We start from the raw sequence: 23,947 nt of genomic DNA on the forward strand, positions 1-23,947 counted from the left end.
TAAACGGAGGGTATGTAGCAACACCAACAACTCAATCACTCAAAAATCACATTAGAAGGGACGGGTGAAAGGGAGGCGAGAGATGTAAAGGTTCTCCTATCTTCCAAATTGAAGAACAAATTAATACATACAAAGTTATACCATCAAGGATTTATATCCACCGTCTCACTTTCTTGTCAAATATCCCTCCTCCATATGTAGAAATGAAAATCTCAACAAGAAGGGGAAATTGCATCCAAATAAGTAAGGTGACTGGAACGCTAGCGAGGAAAATGATTGGAATGACAATCCATAGTCTTTCATGAAGCATAAGGAAAAGAGCAGAACAAAAGGCAACCATCATGGAAACGATGGAGATCAAGAGCGTTGACAGGCCGATTATCATCTTTGTGGGTAAGGATTTGAGGAAATCGTCTTCTGCATATCGTGATGTAAGGATTCCCAAAAACATCAACACTGAAGTTGTGGAAGAAAAGAGTGATATAGCATCTGAAACTATAAAAACCATAAACATCTTTTCATCTAAGAACAAGGGAAAGCCTGTTCCTCCATTGTTTCCACCAGGCACCGTGAAGGCTGCAGCAAACATGATGGTAATAGTGAGAGCACCTACAACTGTACAAGAAGTTGCTGTATCTTTCATCCACTTTTCTCCTTCTTCCTTCAATTTATTATGGTTCTGGGTAAATAATTCATGGGCTCTCATACCCTGTTTATTGAAAGCTGCCAATCCCGAGGGTAAAACTGCAATGCTTTCCACCTCCTGCATTTCATTAAACAAATAAACCTCAAGTTCGTTGTGGCTACCAAGTAACTAACTCTAGAATCACTGCTTTTATGGAAGGCAACATAACACATGAAAGAAATACGACAAGGAGCATTGTTGACCACAACGTAATAAAACTTGTCAGGATTTCATTGTTTGCTTGTTTACTTTTGTACTACCTATTTTTTATGAGGCACGTCAAATTTTTTTAGTTACTAAATATTAGTTTGTCGGGATCTCACCTCGTGCATTTCATTAAATAAAACCTTTCAATAAGAGAATGCAAAACACAACAAGCTCCTGAATTGTTTCGTAAAATTATTAGACATAAACAAACTAAAAAGCAGAGCCACCTGACTGTATCCTCCTGTACATATCAAATAGAGCCATAGAACCATACCGGCTAAACCCAAACCCTACGTTGCCCAGTAACATCCTCGCCTTGCGGCTCCAAACCCAAGTCAAAGCTGAGAACTGGAGCCAAATCCTTGTGGTAGCCATGTACATGGGCCAAAAGACGACGACTGTCACGACGACGACGATTCCACACCGCAAAACAAAAAATACAAAAAATGGAGAGCTGAGTAGAAGAACTGGGAGGGGGAGTGGAGGAAGGGGAGGGAAGGAGGGAGGCACCGACCCACAAGAGGGCGGCAACATGGGTTTTCTTAAATTTTTTCTTGTTCGCCTGTTAATATAATAAACGTGAAAAAGGGTTGGGCCTGCAACTTACTTCATGTTACCTAGAATTTAAACCTACGTTTCCCAACTTGAAACAAAAGAGCATTTTACCCTTATCAAATATGCCTTACAGTAAAATATGCGGGTGTGTGGTGTCACATTTTTAACCTTTGGATGAATTTTAAAAGACATGTTTAGAATAAAAACAAGTTGATCGTAGCAGAGAAAAACGTTTTCATGAGTCCGAACTGCCTCCTTCCCAAAATCATTCAATCAGACCGCAAAACCTCCCATCCTCTCATCTAGGGTCTCCACCTCACTTTCCATATGGCACCTCAACTACACTAGAAAGCCCTACCGCCACTAGTTTCATGGACAACATATCAACCCACAACCACTTTTACAAGCTACCACTCCAGCACCTAATATCCCACAACTAGCTCTAAATACAATTAATTTACAGGAAAGATATAGAATGAAGATATCTAACCTTGAACCATTGTCTTTCCCTCTGCATTTGCAAGGCTGCACCTGAAATACGATCAAGTTTTTCTGCTGGAGATAGCATCCCTGGAAGATGTAGCATATTATTTCCAGAAGCATCTGCAAATGTTGCTGTAAACACGAATTTCCTGCGACAAATGAGACAAGAACACGTGTACAAAATAATATTTGTATTAATGAAATTTAGGGTTACAATCTCTGTATTGAATCCTCTGATTCGATCTCCAAAGTGTTTAAAGAAAATTTGTGTTTGATACAAGGGTCGTAGAGACTTGATCTTGATCAAACGGGTAGCACAAGGCTTGTTTGAGTGTTTGGATTTTTCTAGGGTGGAGGAACCGGCACGTATTTGTTGTGCTTGGTGGCTCTTCCAAAGTGAGATGAAGAATGTAGAGAGTTTTCTGTCACTTCTGAGTGCTTGGGTGTGTCTGGGCCCCCCTCAACTGTCTTGAAGCCTCCTATTTATAGGCTCTTGTAGGATGCTTGACCTGAATAACTTTCCCTATTTAAAACCTTGTTTTATGGGATTTTGATTTGATTTAAATCAATTCCCATAATCTGGAAATTTAACCTTCAATTGATTGACCTGATTAATATTTGATTTAAATCAAAGTCAATCACAGAAGATTCATTCCCTTAATTTTGTCTTCATCTTGAACCGTTTGATGCACTCCGTCGGATGTCGACACGTGTCACTTTTTTGACAACTAATCCGATTTTGATGAGTCATACGCCACATGGGCGAATTATGGGGCCCACAACTTAATCCACCAAGCCCTAATTATTTTCTTCATTTAGTGGAATTTAATTCACCAAAATTTCATTGTCTACAAATTGCCCCCACTTCATGATGCACCGTAGATATGTGCTTTGTCACATGTAGGAGGTGCAGCTTGAAGTGTTACTCCTTCATTTGTTTCCAAAAAATTTGGATTGCTCCCAACGTAGGGTTTTGAAAATCACCTCCTTTTTTATTTTTATTTTTATTTTTATTTTTATTTTTATTTTATTTAATTTTTTAAAATATATATATATATATATATATATATATATATATTTTTTAGGTTTGATTTTTTGAATCGTGTATATCAGGATGGCAGGTTATGTAGATGTCCCAATCAAGTTTTGTAGCAGTAGTTGTAGCTGATGGCGAGATTTTCTTTCCCTTTTTTTTTTTTTTTTTTTTTTTTTTTGGGTTGATATTATAATAATATCCAATATTGTTAAGATCTTGTGCGGCAAGAAACAAAATCCAATATTTTCCTAAACTAGGAATAAGAAACCCTAGCACCACCAGGAGCTTTGATGACTTCTTTAAATTACACTGCACTCATAGATATTGAGATTAATTAAATAGAACAGCAAAGACTCCCCTTGTCGGCAAGAAGATCCACGAATTTGAAGTTTCTTGTGCCCTTTGCATTCTTTCTATAATCAAAGTGGTGAGACTTGGCTTTTCTTTTTTCTTAATTAAAGCTGCATGCACCTCCACATTCATATATGTATATATCACATGCACTTATATATTTGATTGTCTGTATGAAAATTTTGCTGCAGTTTGCGCATTTGCCAAAGGAAAGCATACTCTCGTTGGAAGGGTGCAACGTATCTGTTCGTGGTTGTTTTTGCAGTTCACACACAAGAACCCACCTCTTTGGGACCTATCAAGAAACTTGCTGGTGTGGTTGTTGAATTCCTTTGGAATGGTAGCAAATATACTTGGCAGTAAGAATGAACTCACTTTCAGTTTCATCATTCCCTTCTGTACTTGCGTCAGTTTTTTTGTTTTTTGTTTTTTCAATATTGCCAAAGTTAAAATTAATCTTCTCTTGCAGATTCTTTGACAACACGGTGCTTCGTGCAGAGATTTTTTTTTTGACAACACAGTGCTAGGTGGATTGGTATCATAAGCGAAGAACGTGAAGAACGTAGACGTCCTATACCGCTTGGGTTTGATCCATTTCTCCGATTTGGTGATAGCCCGCTCAAGCGCTTAGGCTTTACGTGGTGGAGGACGAGTGAAGAACGTAGACGTCCTATACCGCTTGGGTTTGATCCATCTCTCCGATTTGGTAATAGCCCGCTCAAGCGCTTAGGCTTTACGTGGTGGAGGACGAGTGAAGAACGTAGACGTCCTATACCGCTTGGGTTTGATCCATCTCTCCGATTTGGTAATAGCCCGCTCAAGCGCTTAGGCTTTACGTGGTGGAGGACGAGTGAAGAACGTAGACGTCCTATACCGCTTGGGTTTGATCCATCTCTCCGACTTGGTGATAGCCCGCTCAAGCGCTTAGGCTTTACGTGGTGGAGGACGAGTGAAGAACGTAGACGTCCTATACCGCTTGGGTTTGATCCATCTCTCCGACTTGGTGATAGCCCGCTCAAGCGCTTAGGCTTTACGTAGGGGAAGACAAGTGAAGATTGTTTCTTGTGGCATTTCATCTTTATCCGGATCTCCAAGCTTGTACAAGTAAGCGCTTTCCCTTGGTTGTTCTAGTTTCTTTTCCATTCTTCAAGTTTGAAGTCATTAGCCTGATATTGAATATTGTTTCATGCTGCTCATCTTATACAGATGGCCTTCTTCAAGTGTTTCAAGAAAGGCACTGTTACTATTCTTGAGGATGAAAGTGATAACCGGGACGAAGGTACCACATTGCTTGTAGGTGCGCCTATCCTTGCTTCGGAGGTATCAGAGGTGGACACTCTTCTTATTCCTTCTTGGTCCCAAGAGGTGTTTTGTCAACTGAGCAGCTTCAAAAAGTCCAAGTCTACGGGTAGGGACCTTCACTCCACTGTTTTACAATTAAAGTCCTCACATCATACAGAGACCGATTCATTAAGAGCGTTCGAACTACTCAGTGACCGAATCCATAATGGAGCAGTAAATTGGAGTTCTGTTCTCCCGACATCCGGTGAATCTACATTTACTGAGTATTATTGGGAATGGCTTGAAGATGTGCTAAGTAGAAATACTCAAGTTCTTAGGAGCACTGGTTTGTATGATGCAGTGTTTGCCTCATTATTTAGCTATGATCGACACGCTCCAGTCATCCGAGCCTTTTGCGAATATTGGTGTCCTGTGACAAATACTCTTCATACATCGCAAGGGGAGATGTCTATTTCTCTTTGGGATCTTCATGAAATCGGTGGTCTTCCTATTACAGGTCGATTTTATGATGAGGTTATTCCAAGCGCTGAGAGTCTCAACAGGATGGACCAAAAAGGCGTGCCTTATATCCCACACATTTGTCGCTACCTGTTCTTAGCATACCACAAAATTTTACGGGATTCTAAAGGAAAATCTGGAGTAAGAATGACTGCTTGGATAAAATACTGGTTCCGAGGGCCGTTCAAGTACAAAAAGCCTTCAAGGAAAACCATACGGAACAAGTCACAAAAGCCAAAGGAAGACCTTGACCCGTCTGGTATCATTACGGCGGCACCGAAACGCACTGAGGAGGAGGAAGAGGTTTTTGAAGATTTGGGTATAACTGATGAAGATATGGAGAGATCGTACTTGGCTGCTTTCCTCGCTTGCTGGTTATGCAAATTTGTATTCCCCAAGGACGACGTCACTTTGATCAGGCCGGGGGTTTTCAAAGTTGCCAGTCGAATGGCGCACGGTGTATCATTTGGCCTGGCAATCCCAGTATTGGCTAGCATTTACAAGGGGTTGAACGATATTTCTAGCGCAGATGATCCAGGAAATTGTGCAACTGTTCTTCCTTTCCATTATGTGTATGGGTGGTTGGGCGAATACTTCGACACGCACTTTACATCATCTTCAGAGAAGTCTACTCCTATCATGGCAAGGTTCTCAGGAAGACTTTCAGCGAAATTCTTTGAAGATTCGACAGCTCGAGCTTTGTTCCGGACTTGTCATAAAGTGGAGATGAGCCGTTTCGCAAGAATGTTTTCAGAGTGCAAACGACTGACTGATGAAGATCATATTTCCAAAGAAGACTTTGCGTATTTGATATGCCTTCGTTCGGGATACGTTTCTCTACGACAGGAAAACTACCGAGTCATCCAACCTTATAGCCCACACCGGTTCAGTAAACAGTTTTGCTATATACAACAGGTGCCAGGAGAACTTAAAGATGACATCCGGAATGGGACTGTGCTATCGGTGTATTCTCATTGGAAGTCATGCTTAAATGTTGGCAGTGCATCTACAATAACCCTACCCACTAAGGACAATATCCGGGAATTTGAGGTCACCTCCGATTATGTTGCTTGGTGGTCAAAGGTGCATCGCTTTGAATCAACGAAGTCAAAGACAGTCTCAACTGTAGCCAAGTCTTCGTCATTATCTCAGCAAAAATCTTTGAAGTCACAAGGCAACGATACTTTAGTTCATGATAAACTCATACGTGACAATGCGCACAGAGTTCCTCCAGAAGTTGAAGGTAGTTCTACTACTCCTGCGCCTCGGGTTCAACACCCACCTCCAGTTGATGTTTCTCCAATTCGGGTCCCTAGTGATAAAGGAGAACTAGAAAGTGTAGCAGATTCACATGAAGATTTCGTTCCCCTCGGTCGACGAATTCGCAACTTGAAGCGAGGACATATAAGTAGCAATGAAGACAGTGAAGTCAACTTTAGGCATAAGAAGACAAGTGTTGGATCTCTCTATTGCGATCTGGACACGGCATACCCACTCGATGACACATTTTTTTGTGATGTGCCTGCTGTTTCGCAACCAGTCTTAATGAACGAGGTAAGCAATTTGTTTCGCTTTGAGCCCTTTTTTTATTTTTATTTTTTATTTATTTTATAATTATTATTTTTATTTATTTATTTAAATTTTATATATATATTTTCAGGGAGAAGTCGTGCATCATGTTCCCACCATGTCCGAGCTTGTGCCATTTAATCCTGTGCCTATCGAAAGGGAAAATCGTACTTTGCACCTGATGAGTGGTTCAGGTGTTAGCCTAAGAGGTATTACTCAAATCTTTGTCACGCTCCGTGTTTAGAAATCTTTGAGTCTACTCGCTTAACCATTATTCTTTGATCAATGTAGGTCCGCATGTGCAACAACATCTATCAAAGCTGGCTAATCACGCATCTACCTCTGAAATGTCATGTGGGGAACCCAAATTAGGTGTTGCAGACAAGACCCTTCGCAAAGTAGTTTCCGTTTTAGGAAACCAAGTAAAAAGCATAGTCTTGAAGGCTTCATTAGAACGGCTTCCTTCATTCAAAGATGAGCTTGGCAAGCTGTTGACTACCCTTGAAAATGTGGGGGCGGACGTCTCATCTTTAAGAGCTATGATCGATGCACTTATGGTGACCGCAATTGACTATTATTCTGCACACTCTACTTATTCCCAGAAGCTTTCTCCTGAGGTTCAAAGCGATCGTTTAGCTGCTGTTGACTCTTCACTTTCTATTGCTTTGGCTCTGCAACAAGCTGAAGAGGTTCATCAGTTTTCCATACTTGAGTCTATTAAATCTGCCAACACGCGTATGGAAGAGTTGAAGAGAGAACAAGAAGAATTGGAGTTAAGACTGCGTCAACTAAACGGATCACTTTCGGAGAGCGGTGCACAGCTTTCATATCATCATGGTGAGGTTACCCGCTTGAGAGAGGATAAGACAGCAGTCGAAAAAGCTCCTGTATTATCAGCTACTGATGCTGAGACTTTAGATGCATTACGAGTTTCTTTTGAGAGATTTCGTAATGGCTTCCGGGACTTGTCTTGGGAGTAGCAAATTTTATTATTGTAAACCTTCTTTGTTTCATTCGTATTTTTCTTCGAACTTGTCAAAGTGTTGATGTTTACTAGTTAACTTTCATAATGAAATAAAAGTATTTTCTTATCTCATCATTTCTTTCAAATGGTTCGGATTGATGGGGAAACCCTTTGTTTTTATTTTGATGTGACTGAACTTGGAATTATTTGTCCAAGCTGCCTACGTACCCTCGATGAAAAGGGATCAAGTCATCACGTAGTTCAAAGGGATTATTTATTTATTTTTTTTTGGGTCCTAACTTTTGCTTGAGCCGCCCTTACGGGTTTTCAACTCAACGGACTTTCTTATGCTCTAACTTTTGCTTGGATCGCCCTTTCGGGTTTTCAATCCAACGAGCCACTTTTTTTTTTTATGCTCTAACTTTTGCCTGAGCCGCCCTTTCGGGTTTTCAACTCAACGAGCCACTTTTTTTTTTGAGTGCCGTACGCAGTTTAGGCTCATGCGGGCCAGGAGCTTGGATTTACTTCATGCATAGTATCGTTTCAAGAACTTTCCATTGATGGGGCCGACTCTTAAGCCGTCCTCAGGTACGATCTTGTAAGCGCCACTTGTGTATACTTCTCGTACTACGTAGGGTCCATCCCACTTCGAAGCAAACTTACTTCCAGTTTTGTGCGTTGTGATGATAGGTCTACGCAATGCTAGGACAAGATCTCCTACCTGGAAAGATCTAGGGCGGACTTTCTTATTAAAAGCATTTGAAAGCCGGGCTTGATAACACTCTAAGCGTTGTTGCGCTTCGAGTCTCTTTTCATCTAATGCTTCTAATTCTTGGAGACGTAGCTTCGCATTCTCTTCGTCAGTCAATCCCTCTTGTATGGCCATCCTCAGTGATGGAATTTGACTTTCTAAAGGCAGGACCGCTTCCACGCCATACACAAGCGAATACGGCGTAGCTTGAGTGGGCGTCCGGTATGTCGTCCGATAAGCCCATAATGCTTCGTTTATCCTTTCATGCCAGTCTTTCTTGGTTCTCCCAACAACTTTTTTCAACAGGTTGCAAAGAGTTTTGTTGAATGCTTCTGCAAGGCCATTGGCCGGGGCATTGTACATTGAAGAGTTGCGTTGCTTAAAACCGAAGTCTTCACACAGTTTGTCCATTAACCGATTCGAGAATGGTTTTCCATTGTCTGTGATGATGTAACGTGGCACACCATACCGATGAATGATGTTCACTTTGATAAAACTCACTACGTTTTCTTTCTTCACTTCCTTTAGAGGTACAGCTTCTGCCCATTTTGAAAAGTAGTCTGTGGCTGCAAGGATGTAAGAATGACCGTCGGAAGATTTGGGTGCTATCGGTCCCACCACATCAAGACCCCATGCATCAAATGGCCACGAAGTAACTGTGGGATGTAGCGGCTCCGGTGGTTGGTGTATAAAGTTCGCATGGAATTGACATGCCTGACACTTCTTCACATAATCCATGCAATCCTTGACCATAGTCGGCCAATAGTAGCCCATCCTCTTTATTTGGAAATGTAGCTTTGGCCCTGATTGATGAGCTCCGCAAATACCTGAGTGAGCTTCCTCCATTGCTTTGGATGCATCTTCTTCTCCCAAGCATCTTAGAAACACGCCTTCGAACGAACGACGGTAGAGAATTTCTTTGTAATAAATGAATCGAGGTGCCCGACGTCGTACCTCTGATCGATGTCTCTTGTCATCTGGCAATTTCCCATGCTCAAGATAATCAATTAAAGGTTGTCTCCAGTCGTCAATGTCAATGGACAATACTGAGATAACGTTGACTCCTTCTTGCGATGCTCCAAGTGCTAATGGAACAACCCAACAGTGGCAAATTGGAAGATTCACTGCTTCATCTTTTGTTAATGCCAACGTAGCAGCAAGGTTGGCTAAGGCATCTGCCATTTGATTTTCTTTTCTCGGCACATGTTCCAGCGTCACGAGGTCAAACTTTTCAAGTAACTGCGTGGCCATTTGGTGGTATGGAATCAAATCATCCTTCCTGACCTCGTAATAGGTCAGTAGCTGGTTGATCACTAACATGGAGTCACCGTACACTTCTAAGATTGATATCTTCATCTCCACGGCCATTTGTAAGCCCATGATCAAAGCTTGGTATTCTGCCACATTGTTTGAGCAAAGTTCACTTAAACAGAATGAATATGGTAATACGTGTCTCTCGGGTGATAAGAAGACTACGCCAGCCCCTGCCCCATCTATGCGAGCCGATCCGTCGAAGAACATCATCCAAGCAGGAGAAACGTCAGCGAAGAAGACTTGTTCGTCGGGTAAGTCATCTGAAATTTCCCAGTCTGCTGGAATTGGATGATCGGCTAGGAAGTCTGCAACAGCTTGACCCTTGACCGCCTTTGCTGGAGTGTAAATGATTTCATATTGATTGAGAAGTAACGCCCACTTGGCCAAACTTCCCGTCAAGACTGGTTTTGCCATAACGTACTTCACTGGGTCAGCATGTGCAATTAGATGAACTGTGAACGCTTGCATGTAGTGCCTTAACTTCTGAATAGCGAAAACAAGTGCAAGACACGTCTTTTCTATAGGCGTGTAATTTAGTTCAGGACCAGTAAGGGTTCGGCTTAGATAGTAGAGTGCTTGCTCTTTACGGGACTCATTCTCTTGTGCCAGAAGGGCTCCAATTGATCTCTCTTGCGCCGCAATGTACAATATGAGTGGCTTGCCGGGAATAGGAGCTCCTAACAGTGGTGAACTCGATAAGTACTTCTTTATGCTCTCAAAGGCATTGTGACAAGCCTCATCCCAAATGAATGGGACATCCTTTTTCATAAGACGACTGAATGGTTGACATCGCCCTGCTAAGTTTGAGATGAATCGCCGAATAAAAGCGAGACGTCCTTGTAAACTTTTCAGCTCACGTAAATTTCTTGGCTCGGGCATATCTCGGATAGCCTTAATTTTAGACTGATCTACTTCGATGCCTCGGTGTTTAACAATGAAACCAAGAAATTTACCTGACGTGACGCCAAAAGCACACTTCAAAGGGTTCATCTTGAGTTGGTATTTTCGCAGCCTATTGAACACCATTCTCAGGTCTTTCAAATGATCTTCTCTTTTTGATGACTTGATCACCAGATCATCAACGTAGCACTCGACATTCTTGTGAAGCATGTCGCCAAAGATCTTTTGCATTGCACGTTGATAGGTCGCACCTGCATTCTTAAGACCGAATGGCATCACCTTGTAACAGTAAATTCCTTTCGGAGTGCGGAAAGCTGTGAGTTCTTCATCTTTCGGCGACATTCTTATTTGGGTGTATCCAGATGAACCGTCCATGAAAGATAGGGCTTCATGACCTGTGGTTGCATCTACCATGAGCTCAATTATGGGCAATGGAAAGTCATCCTTCGGGCAAGCCTCGTTTAAATCTCGGAAGTCAACACAAATACGAATCTGTCCAGTAATCTTCTTCTTCACCGGAACAATATTCGCGATCCATGTTGGGTATTTCACCTCCCTAATGAATCCGGCAGCGATCAACTTATCGACTTCAGCTTCGATTTGACCTAGAAGCTCCGGGCGAAAACGACGTTGAGTTTGTTTGGTTGGACGCGTTCCAGGCTTGACTGTAAGGTGATGGACAGCAACTTTTGGATCGAGACCTGGCATTTCCTTATACGTCCAAGCAAATACATCTTTATACTCAAGTAGCAGTTGATAATATGATTTCTCTTCACTAGGGCTTAAGAGTGCACTAACGAAGATGGGTTTGGGATCTTCACTTGTACCCAAGTTGAGTTCTTTTAATTCATCTATAGTCGCCTGCCCTCCATCTTCTAGTGCAGGAGGGGCTTCGTGAACCTCATCCTCGAAAGGCTCCTCTTCATCAACCTCTTTAATCGTAACATGATGAGCAGCTAGGACCTCTACTTCTTCATCATCGCTTTTGTTTTGCTGACTCACAGCCTTCCCAGTATGTATGATTGTCCGTCGTTTCACTTTGAGCTGGTCACCTGAAGTTATGTCTAATGTTGACTGACGTTTCATACGTGACGGAATTAGGCTTCGAATTTCATTATCTTCTGTCGAATCAATATGAACTCCGCCTTTCAATTCCCACTGGTTTTTTTCTTCGGACTGCTTGTTTGGAACTCCGAGTCTTTCTAGCACCGATCGACGTGAAGTTGATTGAACTCCCCTTTGGCTATTATCTCCAGTTAACCTTTTGAACACGGAGGGTCGTGATGTTGATTCTTTGATACGACTAAAAACTGAGGTCCGTTGGGTAGGCTTGGCTAAGCGGTCAAACACTGAGGCTCTTTTAGTAGACTTTAATTCTTCCTCCTCTTTGACCACTTCAGCACTAGTGTGTTGAACATCTGCCTTCTTTTCCTTTCTTCTAGCAGAGATCTTCACCGGTGCAATAGGAGTAAAACCAAGGCCAGCTCTAGCTGAGTCGATTGCGTAACCCTGCTCCTTCAACTTCTTTTGGGTTTCGCTAAGGCCATGTGTCCTCTCGCCAGTGATGTCTGGATTAAGCTCTCCCAATGAATGAGATAAGCCAAAGTCATAACCTGCCTTCGACATGAGTTTATAAGCATTAGGATCAAAACCTTCTTTAGTTCTTTTGACCGGAAGATATTCGTGTCTTGTTGCGTCTTGTGATGATCTGACGAATCCCGGTACTGAAGGTTTTGAAATGTCCGAATTGTTCAACTTGGGCAAAGGCATGGTTGTCGACTCCTTCAATAACTTCATATCACTTTCCCCTAACTTTCTTGATTTTACTCCTTTTCCAAACGGGGATTGTCCTTCCTTCCGTCGGGACGATGAGACATAGCGAAGAATAGGAACAGACACCTTTCGTGAATCTATTGATGATGATCCTGTTTGTCCAGACGAAGTGTTCTTCTTGCTGTCATTTTCTTCAATGGGAAGGCACTTTGAATCCTCATCTCTTCTTGGTATGGCCTTGCCTGTTGAGTGAACCTCAATGGGAATAACTTCAGACACCACGTCTTCGTCGATGTAAAACTTGGCGTCGGCGAAATAGGACTCGGCTTCGGTAAATGGTTTGACATCGCCCAAGATTTTCTTCACCCCACCTCTGTAAAATTTGAAACACTGGTGTAAAGTTGAAGGCACTATCCCATTTTCATGTACCCATGGCCTTCCCAAGAGAAGATTGTAGGAAGTCTTAGCATCAATCACGTGAAACAGGGTGTTTGACTTTAAGTCACCTATCACGAGCTCGATTCTAATCATGCCCATGGCTCTTTGCCCTCCTTGGTTGAAGCCTTGAATCATGAGACGGCTTCGAGACAATTCATCTATGGTGATGCCTAACTTCATCATTGTGGACTTAGGCATGATGTTTACTGCTGAACCTCCATCCACGAGCATGCGACTAAGCTTCTGTTCTCGCACGTACCCTGACACAAAAAGCGGACGGTTATGTGGTTTGGACCCTAACAAGAGATCTTCATCGGTGAATGTGATAGAAGCACATGTCGCGCAACAAATAGCATGATCTTGAGACTCATACTCCAATCTTTCATCCCTTCTTGTTTTATTTGGATGAATATTGAAATCCATCAGCGCCTTGACCAATGCTATGCGTATTGCTTCAGGAAGTTGCATCGCTTCCTCAATATTGAAGTGCAACGGTGATCCCTCTGCTTGTGCTGAGACCTTTGACTCTTCATGAGTCTCAGATTTTTCTTCCGAGGCATCTTCGTCACCTATTTGATAGCAAGTTGTCATATAGACTTCCTCCATGGGCTCTCTTACGAAGAACACTTTGGGAAAGTATTCTCCTAGCATAATTGGAATTCGTGGCTCTTGGATTAGTGGTCCACTTTCTTGGTTAGAGTCTCTCCTCACCATCATTTTGGTTTTGTTCTTAGGGCATCGGCGCGAACTTCTCTTTCGCCGCTCCTTCTTTGATTGAGCATTTTGGTGTTGAGGAATGCGCTTCGTACGAGATCTCCTCCGAGTAACGAGCGTCCATCCTTCATTGTCATCGAAAGATGAGTTACCAACTAAGCCATCACCACCCTGATTGGTCGGTTCGCCCACCACTTCTTTCGCACACATATCAGTCACCTGGCGTATGCCCCTTATTGATTGAAACTCCGGTCTTGGCGATACTGCAGGCAGCGGCACGGGATCAAAGGATCCAAACACAATTGTGGCAACATTCGCGTCTGCGATTTCGTCAACGTCTAACTCAATCCTTCCTTGCCTGGCCAAGTTCATAATTAGCTCCTTCAACACGAAGCACTTCTCTACTGGGTGGCTGACAATTCTGTGGTACTTGCAAAACTTAGGGTCGTTAACTCGGTTCATCTCTTCAGGTCGCTTACATTCTGGCAATTCGATCACCCTTTTTTCGAGCAAGTCCTCCAACATACCTGCGACATCGGAGTCAGGGAAAGGGTACGTCTTTTCCTCCAGCTCCTTCAAGGTTCGTCGACGTCTATCCACCTCTCGGGATGGCTCCATCCTTTTGACTTCTTTCTTCTTATCTCGGGTGGAGATTTTGACAGGGACAGTGTTGATTGTCATTGCTTCCTTGGTAGGCTTCTTGATAGACTTATCTGCCTTTTGTCCAAAGACTTTCTCCTTTTTATGCTCTACGATAGGCTCATTCTTTCCTCCATGGCTGGCGATACTTAACTCCATATCATGGGCACGAGTGGCTAGCTCCTCAAACGTGCGGGGTTTGATCCCTTGTAGAATGTAGAGTAACCCCCAATGCATCCCTTGAATGCACATCTCAACTGCTGATATCTCCAAAAGCCTATCCTTGCAATCCAGGCTTAACGAGCGCCATCGATTTATGTAATCAACGACAGGCTCATCTTTCCATTGCTTGGTACTTGTGAGTTCCATCATACTCACGGTGCGACGAGTGCTATAGAATCTGTTCAGGAATTCTCGCTCCATTTGATCCCAATTGTCGATGGACTCGGACTCTAAGTCTATATACCAATCGAATGCATTTCCTTTTAAGGAACGAACGAATTGTTTCACCAAGTGGTCACCCTCCGTCCCAGCATTGTTGCACGTTTCGACGAAGTGTGCAACGTGTTGTTTTGGGTTGCCCTTTCCATCGAATTGTTGGAATTTGGGAGGTTGATATCCCGTTGGCATCCGCAGGTTGTCTATCCTCCTGGTGTATGGCTTGGAATACATGAGCGTGTCTCGGGAAGGAGCTCCATATTGAACCCTAATGGTGTTCGCAATCATGTCCTGAAGTTGTTGGACTGATAAAGAGCCCACCGAGGCGGCGTCACCTTTTCCGTGCAACTTCTCGCCCGACTCTGTTTCATGACCTAATCCTTTCTCGCTGGATTCAGCTTCATGATGTGGTCCTTTCTTGTGCACGTCTTGGCCAAGCTCCTTGTCATGATGCACCTCCCACTTGTTGATGAGCGAAGCAATCTGCGCATCTTTCTCCTCAACTATCTTCGTTAGCTTCGTGACCGCTTCGCTCTCATATGGGCCAGCTGTTCTTCAATAGACATCGCTCCTGTCACCATGACCTGCATAGCCATAGAATAAGACTCACCTATGGACGCCGAGTGATTCATGGCAGTCTTCTCCGGTTGGTCGTCGGATGGGGATCCATGGTAAGAGCCTGTACTAGAGTCAGCGTCTGAAACAGGCGAGAGTGAACGTTCTCTTGAATTCTTCAAGCCTGGAAAACTCCTTTCTTCGTTTCGAGAGTTTCTCTCCTCCGCTCGGAGGATATTCTTCTTTGCCCCCAAGGAAGCCAAATTGATAACCGGTTCACGCCTTCGGTTCACGTCTTTCGCCTTGGAGTGAGTCGGTATGGCAGTGGCCGGTTGAGCTGCGGATACCGCCTTGGCCTTGCTCCGGGTGACGACCCCAGCAGAGTCTCCGCTTGAGAAAGAGGCGCTCACGCTTTTGCCTCTCGTCGTGGGAATGGTTTGAATCTTCTTGGAAGCCATTGTTTTCAGTCTGTTGATTGATTTTGGAACTGGAGAAAGAGATGAGAGGCAGAGAGAGTCCCACTGGGCGTGCCAAATTTGTAAACACGAATTTCCTGCGACAAATGAGACAAGAACACGTGTACAAAATAATATTTGTATTAATGAAATTTAGGGTTACAATCTCTGTATTGAATCCTCTGATTCGATCTCCAAAGTGTTTAAAGAAAAGTTGTGTTTGATACAAGGGTCGTAGAGACTTGATCTTGATCAAACGGGTAGCACAAGGCTTGTTTGAGTGTTTGGATTTTTCTAGAGTGGAGGAACCGGCACGTATTTGTTGTGCTTGGTGGCTCTTCCAAAGTGAGGTGAAGAATGTAGAGAGTTTTCTGTCTCTTCTGAGTGCTTGGGTGTGTCTATGCCCTTCTTTTCTTTTCATCTTGAGGCCTCCTATTTATAGGCTCTTGTAGGATGCTTGACCTAAATAACTTTCCCTATTTAAAACCTTGTTTTATGGGATATTGATTTGATTTAAATCAATTCCCATAATCTGGCAATTTAACCTTCAATTGATTGACCTGATTAATACTTGATTTAAATCAAAGTCAATCACAGAAGATTCCTTCCCTTAATTTTGTCTTCATCTTGAACCGTTTGATGCACTCCGTCGGATGTCGCCACATGTCACTTTTTGACAACTAATTCGATTTTGATGAGTCACACGCCACATGGGCGAATTATGGGGCCCACAATTTAATCCACCAAACCCTAATTATTTTCTTGCTTAGTGGAATTTAATTCACCAAAATTTCATTGTCTACAGTTGCAATAAGATTTCTTTGACCAACCCCATATATGAGGCTATATACTTTTTCCTGGCGACACTCAATTGAATATTGAAATATGTTCCTTCTCATTGAATTGGGCCGCCACAATATCTCCGGATCTACTTTACATAAACGAATAACGAACTCAATAATCCCACTTCGTACAGCTCGGAATATTGCTGCATAGACAAGGCCATCTTCCATTTCTTGAGTGTCTAGATCTTTTAACACTTCACACATGTAATCCAAAATATCTAGGGATCGAGCATGGATCAATTTCATTTCACATATGCGGTTGATTCCTAGGTTGATGTTGGAAAAAATGTTACAACCAGTTTTTGTAGAAATAAAATACGTTGATAGAGTTTAAATAAGTGGATGAGAAAACCAATGTGCAAGGACACCAACAAATAAAGATGGAAAAGAATGTTTGCATATATACCTAAAAGCTTGCGGAGGCTTGAAGAAGGCCCTTGCGTGAAACCGAAGACTGCAATGCAAATTCAAAAGATAAATATGCCTTGTTCATACAAAGTATGAATGTGCTTTGCTATATGATTCCCAGCTTCTTATTAAGATTTTAGTTCTTGTATATGAGCGTACTAGAACCAATTTCTTTTTGTGGCAAACTATGTCATGATCAACTTCTTATCATGACATAGTTTGAATAAAATGAGGAGAATATAGCAAACCTGAGAAACTGATATTTTGGTTGCCCAGTTTTTCTTCTAGATTTTCAACATTTACGTGAACATCATGGATGGCAGGAGGATGTTGTACGTGTATACCTATAAAGAAAAGAGAACAAAGCTCAGTCAATATAATAAATAAATATATTATTTTTGGACATGTAAGATCAATTTCAATAAGGACCATTATGGTAGGGCCCGCCGTGTAAGAGGATGTTGTATGTGTATTATCTTTTGTGATAACAGATTTTAAACAAATATTTGGACCATTATGGTAGGGCCCGCCGTGTAATGTGATCGAATAATTGAAATCTTTATTTCGAGTAAAATTTAATTTCCTCTTTGAATCTTGACCGTAAATCCTGGCTTTAGATCCCAAAATTTTAATTCTCTTTGAATCAAGGACAAAAGCATATGACGTTTAAATGTTAATAGTAACAGGGGAGGAAGACTAAAACTTGGGATATAATTCAATATTGAAAAGAAAAATACCACTTAACAAAATGCTAACTAATACTTTTTGAATTTGATTTTGATGGTTAAAGATACGAACACCTGAAAACTCCCACAAAACATATATATACATAATATATGTAATAAGTTATTTTCTTATTCGGATGTCCGCACATTAATACTGTGCGGATGCCATTGAGGAAAGCAGGGAGAGATAATAGAAAATACATCGTATCTGCATGGTAATAATGTCCGGACGTCCACATAGGAGAATTTCTGTATATGTAATATCATACCCTTCATATCGAGGATGTACAATAATAGTGTAGATGTGCCGTGGTCGCCCGCTTGTATATGAGGGTCGACCAACCTATAGTAATTTAGGGACGTCCAATCCAGAATTTGCTCCTTCTCATACGAGTTGTTAATATATATTATATTTTCCTTAGTTTTTGAAACCATCATTAATAGGATTTATTCTTTTAAGCAATTTCAACCGTAAAAAATCACATCCAATGGTCAAAATAATTTTATATATAATCTGAATCATTTTAAGTGAAATTACATGTTTTGGAATTTATATTATTTTAAGTTCAAAACGTTCAGATAATTAAATAACTAATGTTTAAAACAAAAATAATGTCAAGGAAAATTAACGACAAAAAAAAAAAGGAGGTTAGCCATTATTAAACAATTTAAGTTGCAAACTCAAATTCTGAGTCTGTAAGGTTAGAGGAAAAAATTGTTTGTGTTCAGAAAATACATGAATAGTTGTATTTTGGAGTGTAAAAATTTAGGTTTAGCCAATTTATATTGTTGGAGATGGTCTGAACATCCAAATAACTTAACCCTTGGATATTATATAATTCAAACCAGATTGTATTTCAATAATCTAAACCGTAACTTCTAGATATTCCTTCACAAATCATGTCAGCAAAAAATCAATTAAATCTAAATCCATTTGATTAGTCAACGAATGGTTATGATTTTAGTGTTTTCTTTAAGCATTTCGTGTTTGTCTATTTTGTTGGTCTCAACTAGATGCCTTAACTGTTTCCGATTTGTCGAAATTTTTTGCGAAGGATGATTTATTATTGAAAAGTAGAATGTTCGGAAGATATATATGCTTCCAAGATTGCTGCTTATATTCCTTTATATTTTCTATTTTTTTCGTAGGTGATGAGCTTCAGACTTAATTGCAGATGTGGTACCCAAAATATATGACAGGACCCACCCCGAATTCCTCGAAACTCGAGACGAATCCTGTGAAAATTTAGACATCACACCGATGCCGGGCCCACTAACTAAAAACTCAGCCTCTTTTCCAAATTAAGGGAAAAGAGCACGAGACTTCCTACCGATATTTCGGCAGGGTCTCCCCTATAAATTGAACATTTCCCAAATTTCAATCTGCACAAAATTCACATTTTAATATACCAACAGGCAGCACGCACAATTTAATCTCATGCAATTCATATAATCGGCCTCCGGCCTTCAGATAATTCGAAACAACACCAACAATATTCTTAAGTCGAACAATACATAAACCAAACAATTAATGGTCTCAAACAACTTTATAAATACCACGGAAATCATTAAACCGGATTCAAACCCAACAATCACATCGAAAATCACGTGCGCAGAATCGATCAAACCTTTTAAACACAATCATATCTCGCGGCTGCGCCTGATGAGACCCCAGGCTGCCTACGTACCCTTGGACAAGGGATCAAGCCACACGTAGTTCTCATCTCAACGGTCACAACTCCGAAAATAAACGATCATTCACAACATAACCAACTATACATTTCAGATCCATCACAATTTCAAATTCGACAAAAACACAATGAACACATTCTCAAACTCTTCCTTTGTATCAGTTCAATTCGTAACCATACCCTATTCAAGGCGTATGTACATTAAACACATTATCCAATTATTCCCCTTTTAGCAGTTCAATCCCGCAACCATACCTTATCCAAGGCGTATGGCGCCAAACAACACTGCCCAAATCCAGGGCTTATACGTTCATACATGTGCAGGCTCACAAATCTCAACCAGAATCAAAACCACATATACATATATGTAATATGTATAACAAGAAAAGAATAATTATATATATATATATACATAAATACACTCACCTCTCACCATCATCATGTACCAGGGGAAAATAATCCAATCGGGGATTGTTGACTAGCTCACACTTATCCGGCCCTCAAAAGTCCATGTGGCTAGGGACGAGCCGTCCAACTGGGGGACTAAACTCAACCAGCCCGTACGGACGAAGAATCAAGACCCGTACGTCTGAAACAGTCATACGCGCGCAGACTACCCAATCAAGGGTCTACGGTCAACATCCCGTCAAGGATGCCCCGGCTACTTACATTTCCAAACCATATCCACAATTTCCATGTATCAGTATCCAAGGGAAGGTACATGTGATGTTGCACATCATGTACTGGGGAAACAATCCAACAGGGGATTGTTGACTAGCTCACACTTATCCGGCCCTCAAACGTCCATGTGGCTAGGGATGAGTCGTCCAACTGGGGGACTGATACTCTAACCCAGCACGTACGGACGAAGAATCAAGACCCGTACGCCTGGAACTGTCCTACGCGCGCAGACTACCCAATCAAGGGTCTACGGTCAACATCCCGTCAAGGATGCCCCGGCTACTTACATTTCCAAACCATATCCACAATTTTTCCGGCATCCCACAATTCCAGGATCCATGACCAATAAAGCCCACACGCCCGAAACCCGGCACGTGTGTGAATAGTATGTCCAAAACACATCCATATATCCATTCCCATGAATCCCAGTGTCCATATCCACTGTTTCCAAATATCATCATCCAAGGGGAAGGTACGTATGATGGTGGAGTTCATAATCCTTATATAAAATATTATAAAGTAATATTCCATTTCTTAATTCAATTTTTCCCACAATACCTATTTATAGTAGACAAATAAACTCTCAAGCATAAAACCCATAACCGGGGAAGTACCTAAGATAGTGCCTTCTCAAATATTATATATATAAACTCAAGACACTCGAATATATCAAATCCACAAATATATCACAGATACTTTACAGAAATTAAACATTCAACTATTAAATATAAAAGGAATTTAAATATATCATTAATTTCAACAACATGAGATTATATCACAAAACCATAAAAACAATCTCATAAATCCACAAAATCAACATAAACCAAATGACGGTCAAGACTCGTCCAAAAGGGGTCGTTCTAGTACTCTTCGAAGAGTGGAACTACCTTGGGAGACTCAGGGTCAACCGAGGGTCAAACTGTCCAAACTTGGTCAACCGGGCCCGCGGGGCCCACGGCCTCCATTTTACGATCCGAAAGTTCCTATGGGTTCCACAAGGTCTAGGATTCACATCCTACAAGTTTGGTCCGGATTGGACGGCTAGATCGCTCGCGATCGCACGATCGGACGGTTATCGTAAAACACAAACTTTAACTATTTAGATCGGAACATCCGGGGCTCCGATTCCCGATCCGCGAATTCCTACACGATCCTAGGAATACCTAAATCAACATATATTAAATGGAAAGCGATCCAACGGTTCTAACATATCGAACCCGGAAATCACACAATATGTAAAATCCGTTCGGGGTTCAAACGTTATCCGAATTGAGATTCGTAAAATTCTACGCGCTCGTGACAACCAGGAGATCATTTTAGGATAAAATATGTCTCCCTGCTACAGTGCCCACGCGCCGCACACGCGCCGGCAGCGCGTGGGTGTCCAAAGCGATAACCACTCGCCGGAAAAACTTAACATCTTGACTCCAAACTCCTATCCTAGGTAATACACCTAATTCGGAGTCACTTTTGTTCTTGGTCGAAGGCCAAAAAGTGGCCGGAAATGGCCGGAAATTCTAACTGAAAACCGGCAGAATTTAAATTCACAAAACGGACTACAAACTCTCAAAATTTCTGGAATCCTATCCCATAGGAAGCTAGAGCACGGAAAGTAGTCCAAAAACCATACCTTACTCGTCGAATTTGGTTGAGAAACGAGGGAGAACGAGCGACCCAAAGTTTCTGAAATTTCCGGCCGTTTTTCTGCAATTTCCGGCGACTGCCGACGGTGATGATGGCTGAGATGGGGCAGGGCTGGAAGAGGGGCTCACGGCGGTCCTTTTAGGACCGGTACCGCCCCACATGGCGGCCGGACGTGACGGTGGTGGCTTGGAGAAGCCACCGGCTGTGCAGAAAAAAAATGAAGGGGGAGGGGCTGTTCGCACGGGAGGGAGAGAGAGAGAGAGAGGAAGAGAAATTCTGGTTTTAAAACCAGTTTTTCTAAATTACAAAATTTGCCCCTCCAAGTATTTAGATCGTACTTTCCTCGTTATAACTCCGATCCGAGCCCACTACGTGTCTACGGACTCGTTTCGACATGCTCTCCGCACCGGTACAGTCGAAATTCCCAAATTCCTTCCCGAACTTAAAATGACCTTTTTGCCCCTTTTTAAATTAAATAATATTTTAAATTTTCAAAAACCTTAATTTATTCAAATCATTTTATTTTATTGTTTACTCCAATTTATTTCCTCTTAACTTAATTATTTTACTTCCTTTTAGGACCGGGATGTTACATATATTAATGGTGTAGATGAACTGTTAGCAAAATATATATGGGATATAATGAATTTGATAGTAGCAAGAGAAAAAAGAGTGTATTACTAACCATCATAGATCCACTTTTCCCAGAATTTGAGCTGCGTCCCACTCGGAAATGCAGAAGGGATATCAGCCAATGCGAATATAGGGGATGTTGTTCCCTGCGGAGAATTAGCAATTACCAATCGTGGGCAACGCTGAAGTAATTCCCACGCAATATCTATATAGAGAAAATAGGAACTGTTAAAGTTAAAAGCTTGAGTAATAAATGAGTAAATAATGCAAGGGGGGCTTGTAGCTCATGTGTTTAAGAACAGTTATCCCTGCACCCTATGTCCCAAGTCCCCCTATCCCAATATTGTTTGTATAAAATAAATAAATAAATAATGTGGGTCAGGGTTGGTTGAGAATTTTACCAAATTGTTTGGCTCGTAAACAAAAGCAAACAAGCCCAGCGCCATAAGGGCCATTCTCTGGCATTAAGTCTTGGATCGGAGTGAGGGAGTAGAGATAACGAACGATATCCCATAAGTCCAACAGAGCAGCGAAGAGAATTGGCGTCTTACCATCTTTCACAATGCCAAGTAGTTTCTTGTTCTTTGTAACTATGCATTCAACCATTTTGAGATTTAATCTTGCAGCAAGATGAAGAGCTGTCCAATTACCATCATTCACAATTTCCAAGTCTTCCGGTGTCATCAACTGAACCAACTCTTCCACAATATGCTCATGTCCGAACTTGGTTGCAATGTGAAGAGCTGTCGACCCTCCTGTTGAATATCTTGCTCTTATTGCATTGGGATCTCGGGTAAGAAATTCCTTCGCTTTACGCCAATCACCGAGCTTAACAGCAGCGAAGAAAGGTTGATACGGATCATGCTTGGCAGCAATTGCAGCATCTGTCGAGTATATATATATATATATATGTTTGGACATTAATGCTTCTCTGTTTACCATTGTTATATCAAAATAACAACTCTAAACTAAAATCATATCATCCTTGTTTTAGTAGGCTGAATAAAGTTGATACAAAGCTTTTCTAATTTGGAAAACAGGTTTATATGTTTTCAAATTAAGTCTTTGCAAGGATGGAGAACAGTTTAAGAAGTTGCTAAAAGTAAACTGGAAATCATACCATCCTTGTTCTATCACCCTTAAAATCATACCATCTTTGTTTTACTATATGTTGAATGAAGTTGGCCCTTGATATTGTCTAATAAACTACTACTAGTATTTTAACAATATACCTGGGTTGGATGATGAGTTTGCAGACTGAACAAATGAATTAATTAGGAGTGATGGTTGCGGTGTGAACTTTTCGGCCAAAGTATCCCAAGCAATTTTGGCTGAACTAATCTCCTTAATCACTGAAAAAGCATCAGGCCCGCACGAAACTTGGATCGCATGTAAAGCTGTTGCATTCTTCTTCCTCCAGGCCTTGAACTGATCATCAGCTTCTGCTTCTTGTTCTGGTTTAGGAGGTTCAGGTGTAGCCTCTACTACTTCCCAAAGGTCTTGAGCAACCAAATAATTTTTCACCAATGCACTCCAATGCTCATAGTTATCTTTGTTAAGAAATTCGACAACAATTGCATCAGCAGGAACCACAGTTTTCACCATTCTTACTGCTATTCACAACCAGATATGAGCGGCCGAAAGCTGACCAGGCTTGCTATTTTTGTTGTTTTATATTTAGGTCTCAGATATT

At 41.6% G+C, this 23,947-nt stretch overlaps 1 protein-coding gene across 3 annotated transcripts; it reads right to left on the reverse strand.

The window, feature by feature from the left end:
* Positions 1-151: 151 nt before the first annotated feature.
* On the reverse strand, positions 152-23,921 carry LOC110752298 (uncharacterized). 3 transcript variants are annotated; one of them, XM_088248425.1, is made up of 9 exons: positions 23,487-23,921; positions 22,656-23,138; positions 22,307-22,459; positions 17,129-17,224; positions 16,879-16,926; positions 16,431-16,738; positions 10,867-10,873; positions 1,938-2,050; positions 152-763 (listed from the first exon to the last, which is right to left on the reverse strand). In XM_088248425.1, exons 1-9 carry the CDS (start codon positions 23,857-23,859, stop codon positions 152-154), a joined length of 2,193 nt encoding a protein of 730 aa, XP_088104551.1. In that variant the 5' UTR covers positions 23,860-23,921. The 3 variants fall into 3 exon arrangements, with proteins under 3 accessions (XP_088104551.1, XP_088104552.1, XP_088104550.1); XM_088248426.1 differs by lacking the exon at positions 10,867-10,873 and having other exon boundaries at positions 1,938-2,064; positions 16,438-16,738; positions 22,656-23,140; positions 23,540-23,921; XM_088248424.1 differs by lacking the exon at positions 10,867-10,873 and having other exon boundaries at positions 1,938-2,064; positions 16,438-16,738.
* Positions 23,922-23,947: the final 26 nt, after the last annotated feature.

The sequence above is a fragment of the Prunus avium genome, chromosome 2 (genome assembly GCF_965620075.1).
Source record: "Prunus avium chromosome 2, drPruAviu1.hap1.1, whole genome shotgun sequence".
NCBI lineage: Eukaryota > Viridiplantae > Streptophyta > Magnoliopsida > Rosales > Rosaceae > Prunus > Prunus avium.